The sequence below is a fragment of the Rhinatrema bivittatum genome, chromosome 4 (genome assembly GCF_901001135.1).
Source record: "Rhinatrema bivittatum chromosome 4, aRhiBiv1.1, whole genome shotgun sequence".
Taxonomy (NCBI): Eukaryota; Metazoa; Chordata; class Amphibia; order Gymnophiona; family Rhinatrematidae; genus Rhinatrema; species Rhinatrema bivittatum.
The window spans coordinates 76,038,487-76,056,240 of record NC_042618.1 but is presented as its reverse complement, the minus strand read 5'-3'; the positions used below and the strand labels follow the sequence as shown (position 1 = coordinate 76,056,240).

General features: G+C 45.6%; 1 protein-coding gene across 4 annotated transcripts in view; it reads right to left on the bottom strand.

Annotated features, from left to right (window-relative positions):
• Positions 1-2,234: 2,234 nt before the first annotated feature.
• Positions 2,235-17,754, bottom strand: part of POLE2 (DNA polymerase epsilon 2, accessory subunit) — a 194,828-nt gene continuing 179,308 nt past the window's right edge. For all 4 annotated transcript variants that reach the window (XM_029598379.1, XM_029598377.1, XM_029598376.1 and 1 more), the window contains one exon: positions 2,235-2,395. In XM_029598379.1, coding sequence (XP_029454239.1) covers positions 2,377-2,395 — 19 coding nt within the window. In that variant the 3' untranslated portion in view covers positions 2,235-2,376. The remainder of the gene's footprint in view (positions 2,396-17,754) is intronic.

The following is a 17,754-nucleotide window of genomic DNA, read 5'->3' as shown; positions in this document are numbered from 1 at the left end:
GATGGACTGGTCAGTCAGAGACAGGATGATGCTGGATTCTCTGGTCTGACCCAGCATTGCATTTATGTTATTACACCCTGGGGAATTACCCAATTATTCACATGCACATAATCAATGAGTATACACATAATCACATAAGTCCCCATGTATTAAGGCACCTTTGTCTGCAGTATTTTCAGTTTCACAGCATTGATCTCAAAATTGCCCTAGAGCACACTGACACCTTCTAGGACAGCCTGCATTTGCCCAGTGATATCATTGTTCTTCCATTTGCTTGCTCTGCAGTTGTTGACTGCTGCTGCCTTGATCTCAGGCTGCCCTGACCAATTACCAACTGTCTCATCATGCTCTTGCTAAATGCAGGCTATCTTACTGGACAACTTGCAGAGTCAGGTGGGAGGAAAAAGACATTCATGCAAGTCAGTCAATTAAAAAACAATATGGAGCCTACAGGCCTGCTGCAGATTGAGATCCATGGTGCCAGGGGAGAAGTCTGCAGGCACAATTACTGCCAGCTACCCAAGGTATGGTGGGTGTGTGTCACAGATTTTTCCCACAGCTTACGCAGGCAGTAGCTACAGCCTCACTGCCTGGTGAGGAGGGGATCTAGTGGGGGAGGAATGGAGGCCATTTGAAGAGAACTCAGGAGGGTGTCTAAACTGGGGCAGGTGAAGGAGCTCTGAATGATGAGGGGATCTGAATCTGAGAGAAGAAGACCCAGTGGGAGAGAAGAGCGCCCAAGGAGGTATGAAGGAAGGACCTGAAGGGGGGAGAGTGGTTGAATAAGGGAAAACAGAGGAAAGGAGGGTGCCTGTACCACCTTTAATATTTTGTTTTTCCCCACCAGCCAACCAGCATATTCCTGGGGGATGAGGATTTTGCTGGATTAATGGTGTATGGGTTTTGTGTGTTTTTTTACTTTTTATGCAGAGTTTTTAATAAATTTAAGTTATAGTTTTTAAATTTGATTATTTGATGTAGCTTAGGTGCCTATGAGGTTTTTTTTTTTACATGTTCATCTGAGAGGTGAACAGCCAAAGTGGCCTAAATTGTCTGTTTCCAGAACTATATGTTCTCATAATTGTTTAATGAATAGATAGCATATTTTTTCTTAGATACATGTTGCAACAGTATTATACTGTTCTGTTTAATATACTGTGTAAAAATAATTTACTTTTTCATAATTTTGAGCTTTCTGGCATATGATTTTACTTTTTTGGTGCATAATTTTACATTTTTTGGCACATTTTTGCCCAGGCTGTATCTTGTGCTTACAGAGAGCAAGCTCCCACAGTCTGCAAGTGTGAACAAATACAGGAATATTCCCTCCTAAAGCATACTGTGATTGACGCCAAGATACATGTTATAAGAAGTGCTACATATTCTGCTTAAGTCACGAAGGCCTAATGTAATAAGGTGTGAGTTAATACTCTGCACGGAAACTCTGTACAGTTTCTTAACACATAGATTAAAGCTAATGGAGTTCTAATGCTTCGGGAGTTAAAATAGTGCACATATTGGAAAATGTGCACACAAACAAGTAAAATGTGCCTTCAGCACAGGCTGATCAAACATTTTAAGTCAGGGGAAGTCTCTTACACATGATTTTATGCACACAAAACTCATGTAAAGATTTTGGTTGGGTAGTTCAGTGTCACTGCCCTGCATTTTTTTTCTTGAAAAATCTAAAACCAATACTCATTTCTCATTTATTAATTTAGCAGCTTAAAAACAGCTTAAACTAGTTTAGGAAGATAAAACAGCATGTAGCAAATTTTGAAATCATGTAGCCTGATCAAAACTTTCACTGAGTAATCTTGAATATTGAAATCTTTTTATCATACCTCAACTGCAATCCCCACCTGACTGCTGTTTTTTCACAAAAGTTCAAAATGCATGAAGTTACAACACAACATGTGACCTTCAGCTAGTGCCTCTTTCCAGGTGGTCTGTGTGATTGCTCCACCCAATCTTCAAGGCTCTGTCCTAGGCCTAGCTGTTTAAGCAGCCAAGCTTTTAAGTATCCACATCGCTCAAGTTCTGCAATGCTCTTAGAGATATCCAAAAAAGAAAATTGCTTCTCTGAGACCTATTCTCCACAAACAGGTAGATGACATAGATATCACCACTTTCTATACCTGCTAAGTATCAGCATCTATTCTGAGCAGAGAATGATTTGTGTAATGTGCATATTCTGCTTGGAGCTTTAAGTGATTCTTGTATGAACAGGAGTAGACATTTTGCCAGTTCAATTTAATTAAAAAACATTTTCCAACATATAAAATACAAACAAATCAACCAACAAACAAAAGCCAGAGGTAGCAAATAAACAAAGGCAGATGTAAAATATTCATTTTTTCTCATTTTTTCTAAAATTCAAAGTCCTTGAAGTTTACTGTAAATAGAAAAGAAAGAAAAATCAGCATGTTAAATATAGACTTATTTCTAAACAATCTGATCCTTGATCAAATAAATACTTAAAGTCAACCGCCTTCCAAGGAACTTTACTTGTATCATTTGTTTTTCCTGCTGACAGAGACTTGGATTTAAGACTTGTTCTTCGAAATAGGAACAAGTTATATTATGGACAAAAACTATGGGTATACCCAGCTATAACAAGAGCTACACAGATCTGCAGGAAACAGTTCCTGGGAATGTCTCCAGAAGCCAGGCAACTGGGTGCTCAAATAAATATTAGATACCCCTGTAAATGTTTGTTGAAATTAGAAAATGATATTTTTTTTCAAACCATCACATTTACGGTATTTCTTGGATAATTGTAGAGTTGAGACTGGTACTACCTAACTATTCAGGTGATTTATAATGGAGAAAGGCTGGTATTTCCTCCTGTTTCCTATTATTTTTCCACAATAGAAATTGTTCTTGTAAATTCTTGGTTCTTTTCATTACCTTATGCCTTTACTAAATAGTATAAATTAGATTTATTTCAGTTAAACTATAAGAAAATTGTTTTACCTGTATAACATGTACCCTGACTTAAAAGGATGTAAGATGTAAAGATATTTGATGGAAATTTTTTTTCTGTTTGTAAACCATTAAAATCGATAAATAAAGAATTAAAAAAAAGTCAACTGCCTTGTATTTATTTTCTACAACTAACATTTATCATTCTGAATCCCCAGAGGCCTCAAAGGATCAGCTTTAATACAGCACCAGAGAACTCAGCTGCTTACGGGGGAGAACCAATATTTTGGCAGATCTGAGCTGCAGCTGTAGTTTCCACTTGCTCATTCTAAGCAGCCAATTTTCTCCCAATCACCCATTTCTCAGATAATTAAATTCTACCTACATCTTGTCACTCGCTGTACTATGGGCTACCTTTGAGTTAATCTAAGGTCCCTCCAAATTCTATAGCAAGTTGCTGCAAGGATCCCTACTAGGACAAAGCCACGGGAACATATTACTTCAATATTGTGCTCACTCCATTGGCTTCTGATCCAATGGGGAGTGAAATTTAAGATCTTGGCTTTGATACATAAGCTTCTTAATCATTCTGAGGCTCCTTGGATTAATTCCTTGAGAGCCCTGCGATCCACCAGCCAAAGAAAATTAGAAATACCCACTATACGTTTGGAACACCTTGCTGAGACTTGAGTGAGCCTGTTTAGTAGCTGGCTCTCTGCTCTGGAATTCACTCCCGGAACATCTTAGGACAACGAATGATGTGTAAGCCTTTAAGGCAGCAATAAATATTTTCCTCTTCAGTGAGGCCTTTGAATTTACAGGCTAAAGGCCTACTATGTAGGCATTACTTTTGAAATGTTTATTATCCCTTTACTCTGTTTCATGCTTTTCCAGCAAATGAGATCAGAGCATAACAGAATAACCAATCAATGCAACAGCAAAAGTCTCAACTAGTGAGCAATGCAAGAGCTACAGAAGAACAAACATTGATGATGATGATGAAAGGAAAATTGGTACTTACCTGCTAATTTTTGTTCCTGGAATACCACAGATCAGTCCAGACAAGTGGGTTTTGCATCCCTACCAGCAGATGGAGGCAGAGAAATATTTTTTGGATGCTGCTATAAAACAGTGTGCCACCTGCAGTCCTTCAGTATTAACTTGTACCCAAGCCAAGATGAACCCCCACCAACATACCTAACTCCCCTTACAAGGCGAGCAGGGAAACAAAGGGTAGGAACTCCTGAGCTGGAGCCCTCACCTCCAACAAAGGAATTTGAAACCAAACTAGAACTCTTCTGCACTATATATAACCAGCAGCAATACAGGTCTTTCAAAATTAATAGGTATGGGCCTCTGGACTGATCTATGGTATTCCAGGAATGTAAATTATCACATAAGAACCAAATTTTCCTTTCCTGTACATACCCCAGATCAGTGGAATGTACCCAAGCCACCCTACACTGCGCAGAATCCTAAAAGACCAGCTCGCAACACACCTTCACCAAAGGTCACCTGGACATCCAAACAGTAACGCCTGGTAAACTTATGAAGCGAGGACCATTTAGTCACATGACAAATTTCTTGCCACTCCATCCAGGAAGCTACTTGCACCCCTAGGGGAGTACGCACGCAACTTTCCCAGAAGTCTAACCTTTACAGATGTATGCCAAACAGATAGTCTCCTTTAGCCAATGTGCCACTGAGGCCTTTGCACCCATCTTTGCCCAACTAAATAAGAAAGATGATCCGATCATCAATAACTGTTAGTAACCTTAAGATAGCGCAACAGAGTCCAGTGAACATCTCCGCCATCAAATGTCGTAAGGAGGGAAACTCTACCACTTGATTAAGATGAAAAGGAGGAGACGACCTTTGGCAAAAAGGAGGGAACTGTATGCAACAAGACTCAGTTGTCCGTAATCCGAAGGAAAGGATCCCTACACAACAGAGCCTGAAGCTCCAATATTCATCTGGCTGAGCAAATCGCAACCAAAAAGACTGTTTAACGCAAGATCTTTCAATTATTCTTTACACAATGGCTCAAAGAGAGGCTCACTCCCAAGGAACAAAATTAAGGTTCCAAGCCGGACACATCCTATGGACCAGAGGACACAAATGTTTAGCCCCTCGCAAAGAACAAATGGTGTCTAGTTGCAAAGCCAGCAGTCTTCCCTGAATCCTACCTTAGGCTGCGACCTATACTCGAAGTGAATTGTAAACCAAACCCTTGGCCAAACCCGTCTGCATGAAGGCCAACATGTGCAGAACCCCCATCCACAAGAGGTTGACACCTTCACACACTACAATTCAAACAACTTCCACACTCTGACATAAACCATAGAAGTGGATAGCCTCCTAGCTTGAAGCAATGTAGCAATCACCTTTTCTGAGTACCCCTTCAAGTGCATATCCTCTCAAAAGCCAAGCCACGAGAAAAAGGCGATTCACCTGATCCAAGCCCAGCATCCTGTTTCCAACAGTGGCCAATTCAGGCTAAAAGTACCCGGCAAGTACTCAAACAAAGTAGATCCCATGCCACTGATGCTAGTAATAGCAGTGGCTATTCTCTAAGTCAACTTGATTAATAGCAATTAATGGACTTCTCATCCAAGAGCTTATACAAACCTTTTTTATGCCCAGCTATACTAAGTGCACTAGCCACACCCTCCAGCAACAAATTCCAGAGCTTAACTGTGCATTGAGTGAAAAAGAATTTTCTCCGATTAGTTTTAAATGTGCTACTTGCTAATTTCATGGAGTGCCCCCTATTCCTTCTATTATCCAAAAGAGTAAATAACTGATTCATATTTACCCATTCTAGACCTTTCATGATTTTAAAGACCTCTATCTTATCCTCCCTCAGCTGTCTCTTCTTCAAGCTGAACAGCCCCAACCAATTTAGCCTTTCCTCATAGGGGAGCTGTTCCATCCCATTTATCATTTTGGTTACCATTCTCTGTACCTTCTCCATTGCAACTATACCTTTTTTGAGATTTGGCGACCAGAATTGTACACAATACTCAAGGTGTGGTCTCGTGGACCGATACAGAGGCATTATGACATTTTCTGTTTTATTCACCATTCCCTAACAATTCCTAACATTCGTTTGGTTTTTTGACTCCTGCAGCACACTGCGCAGACAATTTCAATGTATTTTCCACTATGATGCCTAGATCTTTTTCTTGGGTGGTAGCTTCTAATATGGAATCTAACATCGTGTAACTTCAGCATGAAATATTTTTCCCTATATAAATCACCTTGCACTTGTCCAATTAAATTTCATCTGCCATTTGGATGCCCAATCTTCCAGTCTTGCAAGGTCCTCCTGCAATTTATCACAATCTGCTTGTGATTTAACTACTCTGAATAATTTTGTACCATCTGCAAATTTGATTACCTCACTCGTCGTATTCCTTTCCAGATCATTTATAAATATATTAAAAAGCACCGGGTCCAAGTACAGATCCCTGAGGCACTCCATTGTTCACCTTTTTCCACTGAGAAAATTGACCATTTAATCCTACTTTCTGTTTCCTGTCTTTTAACCAGTTTGTAATCCACAAAAGGTTACTGCCTTCTATCCCATGACTTTTTAGTTTTCTTAGAAGCCTCTCAAGAGGGACTTTGTCAAACACCTTCTGAAAACCCAAATACACTATATCTACTGGTTCACCTTTATCCACGTTTATTAACCCCTTCATAAAAATGAAACAGATTTGTGAGGCAAGACTGGCTTAGTTAAATCCACGCTGTGTTCTATTCTATATGCTCTGTGATTTTGATTTTTAGAATAGTTTCCACTATTTTTCCCAGACACTGAAGTTAGGTTCACTGGTCTATAGTTTCCAGGATTGCCCCTGGAGCCCTTTTTAAATATTGGGGTTACATTGGCCACCCTCCAATCTTCAGGTAAAGATGGGCCCTTGACAAAGTAGCACCTGCAGTTGATCTATTTGGACTGTCCATCCACTGCCAGGTGAAGCAGATCAGTGAAACACGGATGGCGCTGCCATTCCAGTGCTATGAGAACCACTCTTCCCGGGTAAGGATCTATACTCTGCAAAACAGCCTACAAGAGACCATGGGGGAAACACAAACAGCAGAATTTCTGCAGGCCATGGATGGACCAGAGCGTCGACCCCCTTTGGATCCAAACTTTCTCCTGTGGCTGAAGAACCAGTACGTCTTTGCATTGAGGCGCAAAGCCATCAGATCCAACAGAGGTCTGCCTCACCTGACCCAAATGAGCTCCACGGCTTTGCAGGATAATTTCCACTCCCCGGATCTAATTGCTGTCTGCTGAGATAATCTGCCTGCACATTGTCTACTCTGGCCACATGGGATCCCGCTAACCCCGCCAGATACTGTTCTGCCCAAACAGTTCCTGGGCCTCTTGAGCCACCCAGCGACCCTGTCTCACCCTGACGATTGATATATGCTACCATTGTCATATTGTCTGAGAAAACACTCACTGTCCCTTCCTCAGATCTATGGAAGGAAGGAAACTAATGCCCTATGAATCGTTCTCGTTTCTAAGTGATTGACAGACCAGGATGCTTCCCTTGCTTACCACCGATCTTGAGCAGTTTGCCCTTGACAAACAGCCTCCCAACCCTTGAGGCTGGCATCCATGGTCACTACCACCCAGTCTGGAATCTCCAATTCGATCCCTCTCTCCAGGTTGTGCAATTCTGGTCGCCACATCTCAAAAAGGTTATAGTTGCACTGGTGAAAGTGCAGGGAAAGGTGAACAAAATAAGAGGCATGGAACGGCTCCCCTATGAGAAAAGGCTAAAGAACTTAGGGCTATTCAGCTTGGAGAAAAGATGACTGAGGGGGGACATGGATGGAGGACTACAAAATCATGAAAGGACTTGATCTTCAATTCTGCTCCCCCAAGGGGAGGAGCTAGCAATTTGTAATACTCTGTAGGTGGAGTTAATGATCTGTTGTGGGTTGGCTCCCACAGAGTGGCAGTCTGTATGACACCGCTCAGCAGTGTAAGGAATAAACACTTAATGTAAATTAGTGAATCCCTGGGCCGATGGCAGATGACAGCGCTCCCAGGAGGATATCCTGAGAGGGACCACCGGCTAGGCTGGAGTATGGAGACAAACACAGATAGTGCTTTATTAGACAGGAAGTTGAACCACCAGAGGTGGCAGTAGTGAGCTGATGTGCCCGGCAGGGCTGAAGTCCCTCAGGTACTGGAATTGCAGTCTCTGGGTTGCTGAGCTGTAGAGAGAGACTATAGGTAGTGAGTAGGCAGGGTATGCAGGATACATAACCAGTAGTAGATGATACACTCAAAATTGTAGATATCTGTAATGGCTTCTATGCAACAGAGAGTCTTCAGTATATTCAGGAACAGGAGCCGTAGGCGAGTACTGGTTCCTATATGCAGTCTGGAATAAGAACTCACAATATCTGTGTATGAGATGGCTTCTGGAATAGAAGAGAGTCTTTGGAAGGTTTTAGGAACATAGGCCCTCGTGGAGCGAGTACCGGTTCCTATCTGCAATAACAACTCACAATCTCTGTACCTGCGATAACGTCTTAGACAGAAGGGAGTCTTCGGAGATTAGGAACATAGGCCCTCGTGGAGTGAGTACCGATCCCTGTCTGTAATAGAACTCACAGTGTTCACGTCTGCGATCACTTCCAGGCAGTAAGGAGTCTTCTGAGCATTCAGGGACGTAGGCCCTCGAGGAGTGAGTACTAGATCCTGTTTTAGCAATCTGAAATAAAGAAGAGAGCGGGGCCCCCGAGGAGCGGTTACCCCTTGGTAAGTTGAGGAGGCAGAGCAGCGGAGGATGAAGCGGGTTGGAATGATCCCCACAATCAAACCCCATGCTAACTCGATTTGTAGTTGCAATCAAAGACCTTTAAGTTGGAAGCGGATGACGTCACTACGGGGGGGATGTCCCCGAGGTTCGCGCCCTTGCCGGTACAAACTCTGGAGCATGCACGCCTATATGTCATCAGGAACATGGCGGACCGGCAGCGTCAGGCCAGCCTGGGGATTCCAGGGAGAAGTGGTGAGGAGAAGCCGCGGCAGCATCTGTCCGTCAGACCCGAAGGGAGTCGCCACAAAGGTAGAGAGGGTGGAGCGAGGGCGAGAACAGGCACGAACGCAACACTTGAACAGGTTAATGTAAATTGGTTATTTACTCTCTCAGACAATACAAGGACTAGGGCAGTGGTTCTCAACCTTTTTCCCCATAGTGACACACCTGACAGACTCACATACGTGACACTACTCATTACAATTCATGGTGGAAATATAAAATAAAGGCCCAGTATTACTTTGAATGCATAATAATAAACATACCATGCCAAAACAACACCAATTTCCAACACTCAAACAGTAACCACCCTACCTAAGAAAAGGCAACACTGAAAATATTACAGCAGGCCTCAAGACACCAATACACCTCCTATTAGGAAAACAGAACAAGCCAGGTTGCTATAGAGCCCTACACAGAAAATACGCACCAGCTGAATACCTCACTTCAGTCCCATGTGCAGACCCTCACCTAAGAATAAAGAGACCATAAAGCATAACTAGAAACATGCAGACAAAAACTGAACAGGAAACCACAACAAGCCAGAGAGACTATATGCAGTGTAACAAAGGAAAAAGAAACATTACCAGTCTTCATAAAACAAACGAAGAAATATAAAATCAATAGCAGGAAAACCATTGTATTTATTTATTTATTTAATTCTTTTCTATACCGACCTTCATGGTCATAACCATATCAGATCGGTTTACATAGAACAAGGGGGTATAACTTTAATAAATCATTTAACAACAAGGAGCAAAAAAGTTACAATCAACAAGGGTTGAATAACTTGGAGGCTAGAATAGCCGGAAAATAGGATAGGGGTACAGAGGTTAACGAAGAACAATTGAGAATTAGGAGATTAAAAGTATTAGGTACTGGTAGCATGATTGGCGAGGTATGGCTAAAGGCCATTTGTATGTTTCTGAGGGTTATGGGAAGGCTTGATGGAATAGCCAAGTCTTGAGTTTTTTCCTGAATGTTAGATGGCAGGGCTCCAGTCTAAGGTCTGTGGGGATGTTGTCGAGAACGCCCGGTCTTTAGTCGTAGTATGACGTGTAGGTTTGGTAGGAGGGGCTTGGAAGCAGATTATTTCAAAACAGCTGATGAATGGAATATCCAATAATTAAAAACTATTATCAAAAATTTTTAGATACCAATAAATATTGCAGATCCAGAATGGGCCAAAAAATGCCCTCCTTCTTCGGAACCACGAAGTATACTGAATATCTTCCCTGACCCCGTTCTTAGAGGAACTGGTACTATAGCTTCTAGGCACCACAGGCACTGCAACATATCGTGCACCTCTTCTCATTTGACGTGTAGTATTCCATTGTACATTCTATATCCCTTTCTGATTGGGCAGGAAAATTTTAAAGTGCAGCTGTCTGTTATTACCTCTAGACCCCAATGATCTATCATGATCTTGGTCCATTCTTCATAAAAGAGGGTCAATCTGCCCCTGACGGCCTCCACAGAGGAGTGGACCAGTCTGGCCTAATTGCGAGGCCTTACTTCCTCTGGCTCCTTGATCGGAATTATCGCAGGAGGGTCTACATGTCCCTTGAAAGGGCTGCTGCCGTCCCAAACCTTGCCTTTGCACCAAGACCAAAGCATTTCTATTGGAATGGAATCTCCTTGCATTTTGAAAACTAGAATAAGACATGAAAGTCTTCTTGCTGATCTTTTTATCCTCTGGCAACTTGTTTCCCTTTGCCTCCCCCAAATGCTTCATCATTTGCTCTAGGTCTTCTCTAAACAGCAGCCTCCCTTTGAAATGGAGATTATACAGCTAAGACTTCGACCACGCATTGGCCGACCAATTACGTAACCACAGGAGCCTTCGAGCTGCCATTGCTGAGACTATATTCCTGGCGGAAGTCCAGACCAAATCATACAGTCATCTGCCACATGGGCTACCCCTGCTTCCAACCAGTCTGCCTGCTTGGAATTGGCTGAAGAGCCAGACTCCCTCTCCTGCACCTTCTGCACCCAGTGCAAGCAGGCTCACTGAGTAAGGCTACTATAAGATAGCTGCTCGAAGACACAAAGCTGAGACTATGAACTTTATCTTCAACTGAATTTCCACCTTCCGATCCTAAGCATCCTTCAATGCTGCCAACCCTGCTACAGGAATGGTCGTTGTCTTGGTCACTGTGGAAACCAAAGCATCCACCTTCAGGAGCTCCAGTGTCTTCTCAGGCAGGGGATATAGCTTCACCATTGCCCTGCTCACCTTAAGACTGGCCTCTAGAGTATCCTACTCCCGGATCACCAGCTTCTTCACCTTTGTAGGCAAAGGTCTTCAGGGACCTCGCAGCCAATCCAGAACCAGGTTCCACCCTTCATTGTCAGATTCCTCTAGTGTGATCTTGATTCTCAGTTCGTCCAGAACCTGAAGGATGAGAGGATGTAACTCCTCTTTCCAGAACAAGCAGACAAATCTAGGGTCATCCCCTTTTGCTACTCTGACTTCTTCTGGGTCCAACTGAGCCTTGTCTGCCTTTGGATCCTCCCCAGGGTCATCTCCAGCACCCCGAGAATCCTCCAAAATGTCCGAATCAGAGAAGTACCTCTCTTCATCACAGAGGGACATTCAAGGCCTAAATGACAGAGAAGCCTGCTAGGCTTCTCTGAGGGCTCCACCCTGCGCACCTTAGCCGGACGCGCAGCCTTCTGAGCATGCGGACACTTTCCTTCATGAGGCTAAATATGCCTCATGGAGGAGCAGGACAAAGTCAGCTGAAAAGTTCTCAGAATCACTGGAAATCAAGTGATCATCTCCTCAGCCGGCTCCTCCTCACTATCCCAGTCCTCAGAAGCTCCCTGAACCATAGGTGACAGTGGGGGTGGAGATTCTCTGGCCTCCCCTGAATTCATTCGCCTCCTAACAAGTGGAGACCAGATGGCTTCCACTGCTTCTGTCTCTCTCAAGGCCTCCTTGCTAACACCTGAAGAACGAATAACATGCCTGCTTGCAGCCCCGGAAGAGCTTCCTCCAACCCCGGATACACATTTGGGGCAAACATGCCTGAACACCTCTCCCCGCAGACTCGACAGGATTTGCTGCACTCTGCAGCCAGAAGCATGCTGCCTCTGTGCTCCCACATGTGAGCCACGCCAACACAACGCCTTGCTGAGCTCTTCTGGATCCCAGGTGTGCGATCACAACCTCCAGATTCACCCCCATGTTCCAGCTAAGCCATCTGGACACAAGTGCAGTTGCACTAAAGACCTTCACTGCCTCTTCAACTTTTTTTTTTCTTTTTTTTAAAGAGGCAGTACCCTCAAAGGCAACAAAGCAAGAAAGGGTATACTTCTTTATGTCCTGGGGCCTGGAATAGAAGAGGGGACCCCCGAGGGACTGAAGGAACCAGAACCCCTGGCTTTCGAGTCCTCTGAAAGTTTGGGGCCAAGACAGCTAGGGATATCCAACTCCCCACTCGCCCTGCTCTACCTAAGAGATGGCCCACGAAGGAACCTAACACCTTAAAGGAACCAAAACTCTTCTTTCCCTTGATCTCTTTTCCTCCCTTCCCCCAAAACTCCAGACTGCAGGTTTTACATGTCTACCATCTGCTAGAGACAGAGAAATACTGAAGGACTACAGGTGGCATTCTTGGTTTTGTAGCAGTGTCTGAAATGTTTTTCTCTGCTCGATCTGCTGGTAAGGATGCAAAACCAACTTGTCTGGACTGATCTGGGATATGTACAAGAAGTAGCCTATATGCTTTCCTGGACATTGTTGGATGCAATCAGCTATAGTATTTTTGTTTCAGTCTGATCATATATTTATTATGTATGTTCTAATGTAACCTGCCCCAAGCTTTGGAGGATGCAGGATATAAATGTTTAAACATTAAAGGAAAATTAGTTTCTTACCTGATAATTTTCGTTCCTGTAGTACCACAGATCAGTCCAGACTTCTGGGTTTTGCCCTCCCTCTAGCAGATTGAGACAGAGATGTTTTCAAACAAAACTCCGCCTTATATAGGATGATGCCACCTACAGTACGGAAGAATTACGCAATATCAAAGCAGAATGGCTCACAAAGAACACCATAACTATGTACACTAACCCTTCAATGAGAAAAAAAATTGAAACAGATTCACTGAACCCTTCAAAGACCTGAACCTGTAGAACCACTTGAGGACGTTGAAATCAAATTTCTGCAGATCTGACAACTGAGTAAAAAGTAAGAGCTGAGCGGACTCTCCCTCACATCCATGATTCTTTTCGGGCAGGACTCTGGACTGATCCATGGTTCTACAGGAACGAAAATTATCACGTAAGAAACGAATTTTCCTTTCCCTGTACGTACCTGGATCAGTCCAGACTCCTGGGATGTACCAGAGCTTCCTTACCTGGGATGGGATCCAGAGAGGCCCGCTCGCAGCACACCTTCTCCAAATCCTCTCGACTCCGCAGCTTGCACATCCAGTCTGTAATGCCTCGCAAAGGTATGCAAGGACTTCCAAGTAGCCGCCCCTAAAAATCAACTGCGGAGAAACTGAATAGCACTCTGCCCAGGATGCCGCTTGTGATCAAGTAGAGTGAGCACAAAGCCCCACGGGGAGAGGCCTACCCCACAGCAAATAGGCCGAGCTGATAGCCTCTTTCGGCCAGCGAGCAATGGTAGTCTTGGAAGCCATTTGTCCTTGTCGGGGGCCATTCCATAGCACAAAGAGATAGCCAGACACCTGAAAATCATTGGTAACCTCCAGATACCTCAGCAATGCCCTGCGAACATCCAGCTTCCGCAAGTCTGTAGACAAGGGATCCGATCGGTCTAACTCCCCAAAGCCTGGGTGCTCCACCGATTGATTGACATGAAAAGACGAAATCACCTTCGGCAGGAAAGAAGGCACCGTCCGTAAGGACACTCCCGAACCTGAAATCCTCAAGAAGGGTTCCCTACAGGAAAGAGCCTGCAGCTCCGACACTCTACAAGCTGATGTAATGGCGACCAGAAAAATTACCTTCAAGGTAAGATCCTTCAACATCGCCCTCTTCAAAGGCTCAAAGGACGCCGAACACAGAGCTGTAAGAACTAAATTCAGACTCCAAGACGGACAGGGATGCCTTACCAGAGGAAGCAAGTGCTTTGCTCCCCATAGAAAACGAGCCACATCTGGATGGGCCGCTAACTCTACACCTTGAACAGATCCCCGCAAGCAACCCAGAGCTGCTACCTGTACTTGTAAAGAACTGCACGATAAGCCCTTGGACAGACCACTTTGAAGAAAACACAGAATATCTGACACCGAAGCTCGGGTTGGGTGAAACCTCCCGGTCTAGACACCAGGATTCAAAAACCTTCCACACTCTGACATACGCGAGGTTGGTGGAAGTCTTACGTGAACGTAAGAGAGTGGCTACTACCGCTGGAGAATAACCTTTGTGACTTAGGCAATGCCTTTCAAAACCCATGCCGCTAGACAGAAGCGATTGACTTCTTCCAAACAAACGGGTTCTTGTCGCAGCAGGTCTGGAATTCCTGGAAACTGTAGCGGTTCCGCCACCGCTAGATTGAGAAGGTCCGCAAACTATGGGCACCTCAGCCATTCCGGTGCTACTAAAATTACTTGCGCTGGGTGGCTCTCTATCCTTCGGAGCACCCTGCCGATCAGCGGCCAAGGCGGGAAGATGTACAGCAGAAGGTCAGACGGCCAGGGCATCTACCCCTTTCGCTCCCGTCGACAAGTGTAAAATCTCAGAGTCTTTGCATTCCGAAACATGGCCATGAAATCCATGCTGGGCCTGCCCCATGCGTCGCATATGCTCTGAAAGGCTACGTCCGCCAATTCCCATTCCCTGGGATCGAGATGGTGCCTGTTGAGAAAATCTGCCTGCACATTGTCCACACTGGCTATGTGAGACACTGCGATGCTAAGTGCTGCTCTGCCCAGCTGATCAACTGACGAGCTTCCACCGCCACAGGCTGACTCCTGGTCCCTCCTTGGCGATTGATATATGCCACCGTGGTCACATTGTCTGACAGAATTCTGACCGATCTCCCTTGGAGAAGAGGGGAGAACGCTTGCAATGCTAATCGCGCTGCCCGAGTCTCTAGACGATTGATCGACCACTGAGCTTCCTCGGGAGACCACAAGCCTTGTACCGCTCTCCTCTGGCACACCGCTCCCCAGCCGGAGAGACTGGCATCCGTGGTAACTACTGTTCAGTCAGGCACCTCCAGAGGAACTCCATGGGACAGATTGTCTGTTACCAGCCATCACGTGAGGCTGGACCACGCCGCATCCGTAAGTGGCAGAGGAAGAAGAAACAGTTCGGATACTGGGTTCCAACGGGAAAGTAATGCGTACTGCAAAGGCCGCATATGAGCAAAGGCCCAGGGGACCAGCTCCAACGTTGAGGTCTTGGAGCCGAGAACCTGCAGGTAATCCCGGACTCTGGGAGTACTCTTGAGCAACAAGCTTCTCACCTGGCTTTGTAATTTGGAAATGTGTTCTGTGGTAAGAAAAACTCTCCCCTGCTGAGTGTCGAAGAGGGCTCCCAAATATTCCAAGGACTGAGAGGGCACGAGTCTGCTCTTGGCGAGATTGACCACCCAGCCCAGTGACTGAAGAAGCTGGAGTACACTGTGAATCACCTCCCTGGCCAGCGTTTCCAATTTTGCTCGAATCAGCCAGTTGTCCAGATATGGATACACCAGAAGTCCTTCCCTCCGAAGATGGGCCGCCACCACCACCATTACTTTGGTGAAAGTCCTGGGTGCGGCGGCAAGACTGAAGGGCAGAGCCCAAAACTGAAAGTGCTGGCCCAGAATGGAAAATCGAAGAAATCGCTGGTGATCTTGATGCCAGAAACTCTCCCTTCCTGATCCAGGCAATGACCGACCGAAGCGTTTCCATGCAAAAGCGAGGCACCTTGAGACATTTGTTTACACTTTTGAGGTCCAGAATGGGTCAAAAAGATCCCTCTTTCTTTGGTACCACGAAGTAAATGGAGTAGCGACCCTTTCTTTGTGTCTCCGGAGGAATTGGTATGATGGCCTGTAGCTGTAGAAGTCACTGTAACGTATCCTGTACCACCGTTCGCTTGGTTGCATAACCGCAGGGAGAAACGAGAAACCTGTCCCGAGGGCACCGTGCAAAATCTAAAGCGTAACCTTGACTTATCACGGTCAGCACCCACTGGTCTGTAGTCACCTTGGCCCACTCCTTGAAGAACAGGGACAGCCGGCCCCCTACTGCCGGCACAGAGGAGTTGACCGGCGTCCCTTCATTGTGAAGTCTTGGACCCTGTAGTCGGTTGAGCCGATCCAGTTCTGCCGAACCTTCGGCCTCGAAAGGGCTGGGACCAGGACTGATGCTTCGTTGGCGCTAGACGAAAGGAAGAGCTGGGTGCTCTAGCTGGCCGATACCATCGCGTCCCTCTGAATCTGGCCTGGGACGAGAAGGAACCTCGAGACAGAGGTCTGACCTCCAGCAACCGATGGACCTTATTATCGCCCAGGGATTGAATCATATTTTCCAAGACCTTTCCAAAAAGTAATTTACCCTTGAAGGGCAGAGATACTAGTTGTGCCTTAGAAGACATATCCGCCAACCAGTTCCTTAACAACAAGAGCCTACAGGCAGAGACCGCTGACACCATGGATCTAGCCGATGTCCGCAAGAGGTCGTGAAAGGCATCAGCACAGTAAGCCACTGAAGCTTCCAGACTGCCCGCCTGGGCAGCCTCCTCTTCCGAGAAATCTGCATTGGCTTGCAATTGATGTGCCCAGCGGAGGCCCGCTCTCATTGCAAAGTTGCTGCATATAGCCGCCCTAACTCCCATGGCGGAGACCTCAAAGATTCTCTTAAGCTGCGCTTCCAGTTTCCTATCCTGTAAGTCCTTGAGCGCTGTCGCCCCTGTGACTGGGATCGTGGTCTTCTTGGTCACAGTGGAAACCGCCGTGTCTACCTTAGGCACTTGCAGCATATCCAGAGCATCCTCTGGCAGAGGATATAGCTTATCAATGGCCTTACTCACCTTCATCCCGAGGTCTGGGGTATCCCATTCCCGGAACAGTAAGTCCATAGCCAAGAAATGAAAGGGAAAAGTGGTGGCAGGAGCTCTCAGGCCCAACAACACAGGATCCATCTTACCCAACTTGGACTCCTCAGGTGGAATGTCAATGTCCACCTCAGTCAGAATAGCCGGAATGAGAGGTGCAAGCTCCTCTTTGCGAAAGAGACGGACCACCTTAGGGTCATCACCCTCCGCAACCTGCGAGCCTCTCTCCGCCTGCTGTGGATCAGGATCCGCATCCACTCCCTGTGGGCTCTGGGGCTGAGAGTCCGGCTCCCCTGGGTCAGTATCCTGTCCAGAAGAATCAGTATCCAACTGAGGTTCCCCAGTGTGGAGAGGACGCTTAGGCTTGTTTGGACCCACATCACTACGAGATCTAGCATGCTTCTTAGCATGGGACTTAGTCCCTAGAGCTGTGAATTTTCTCCCATCGTGCAGCTTCCCTGCCTTCCTTGCTTTGAAAGCCTTGTGAAGGAATACAATAAACTCCGATGAAAAAGAAGAAACAGAGGAGTCAGAAACCCCCTCAGGCCAGTCCTCCATGGCAGGGGAAGCAGGCTGTGCAGGTTCTCTTTCCCCAGAGAACCTCTGTTGTGGTAAGCACCCCTCCCCCATAGCTGCCTGAGTAGCAGACCTGAATATCTGTAAGATCAAAAGCAGCCTGAACCGCCTCAGTTGTTACAGAAAAAACGCAATATTTTTCGGTTTTGAAGCACCGGAGAAG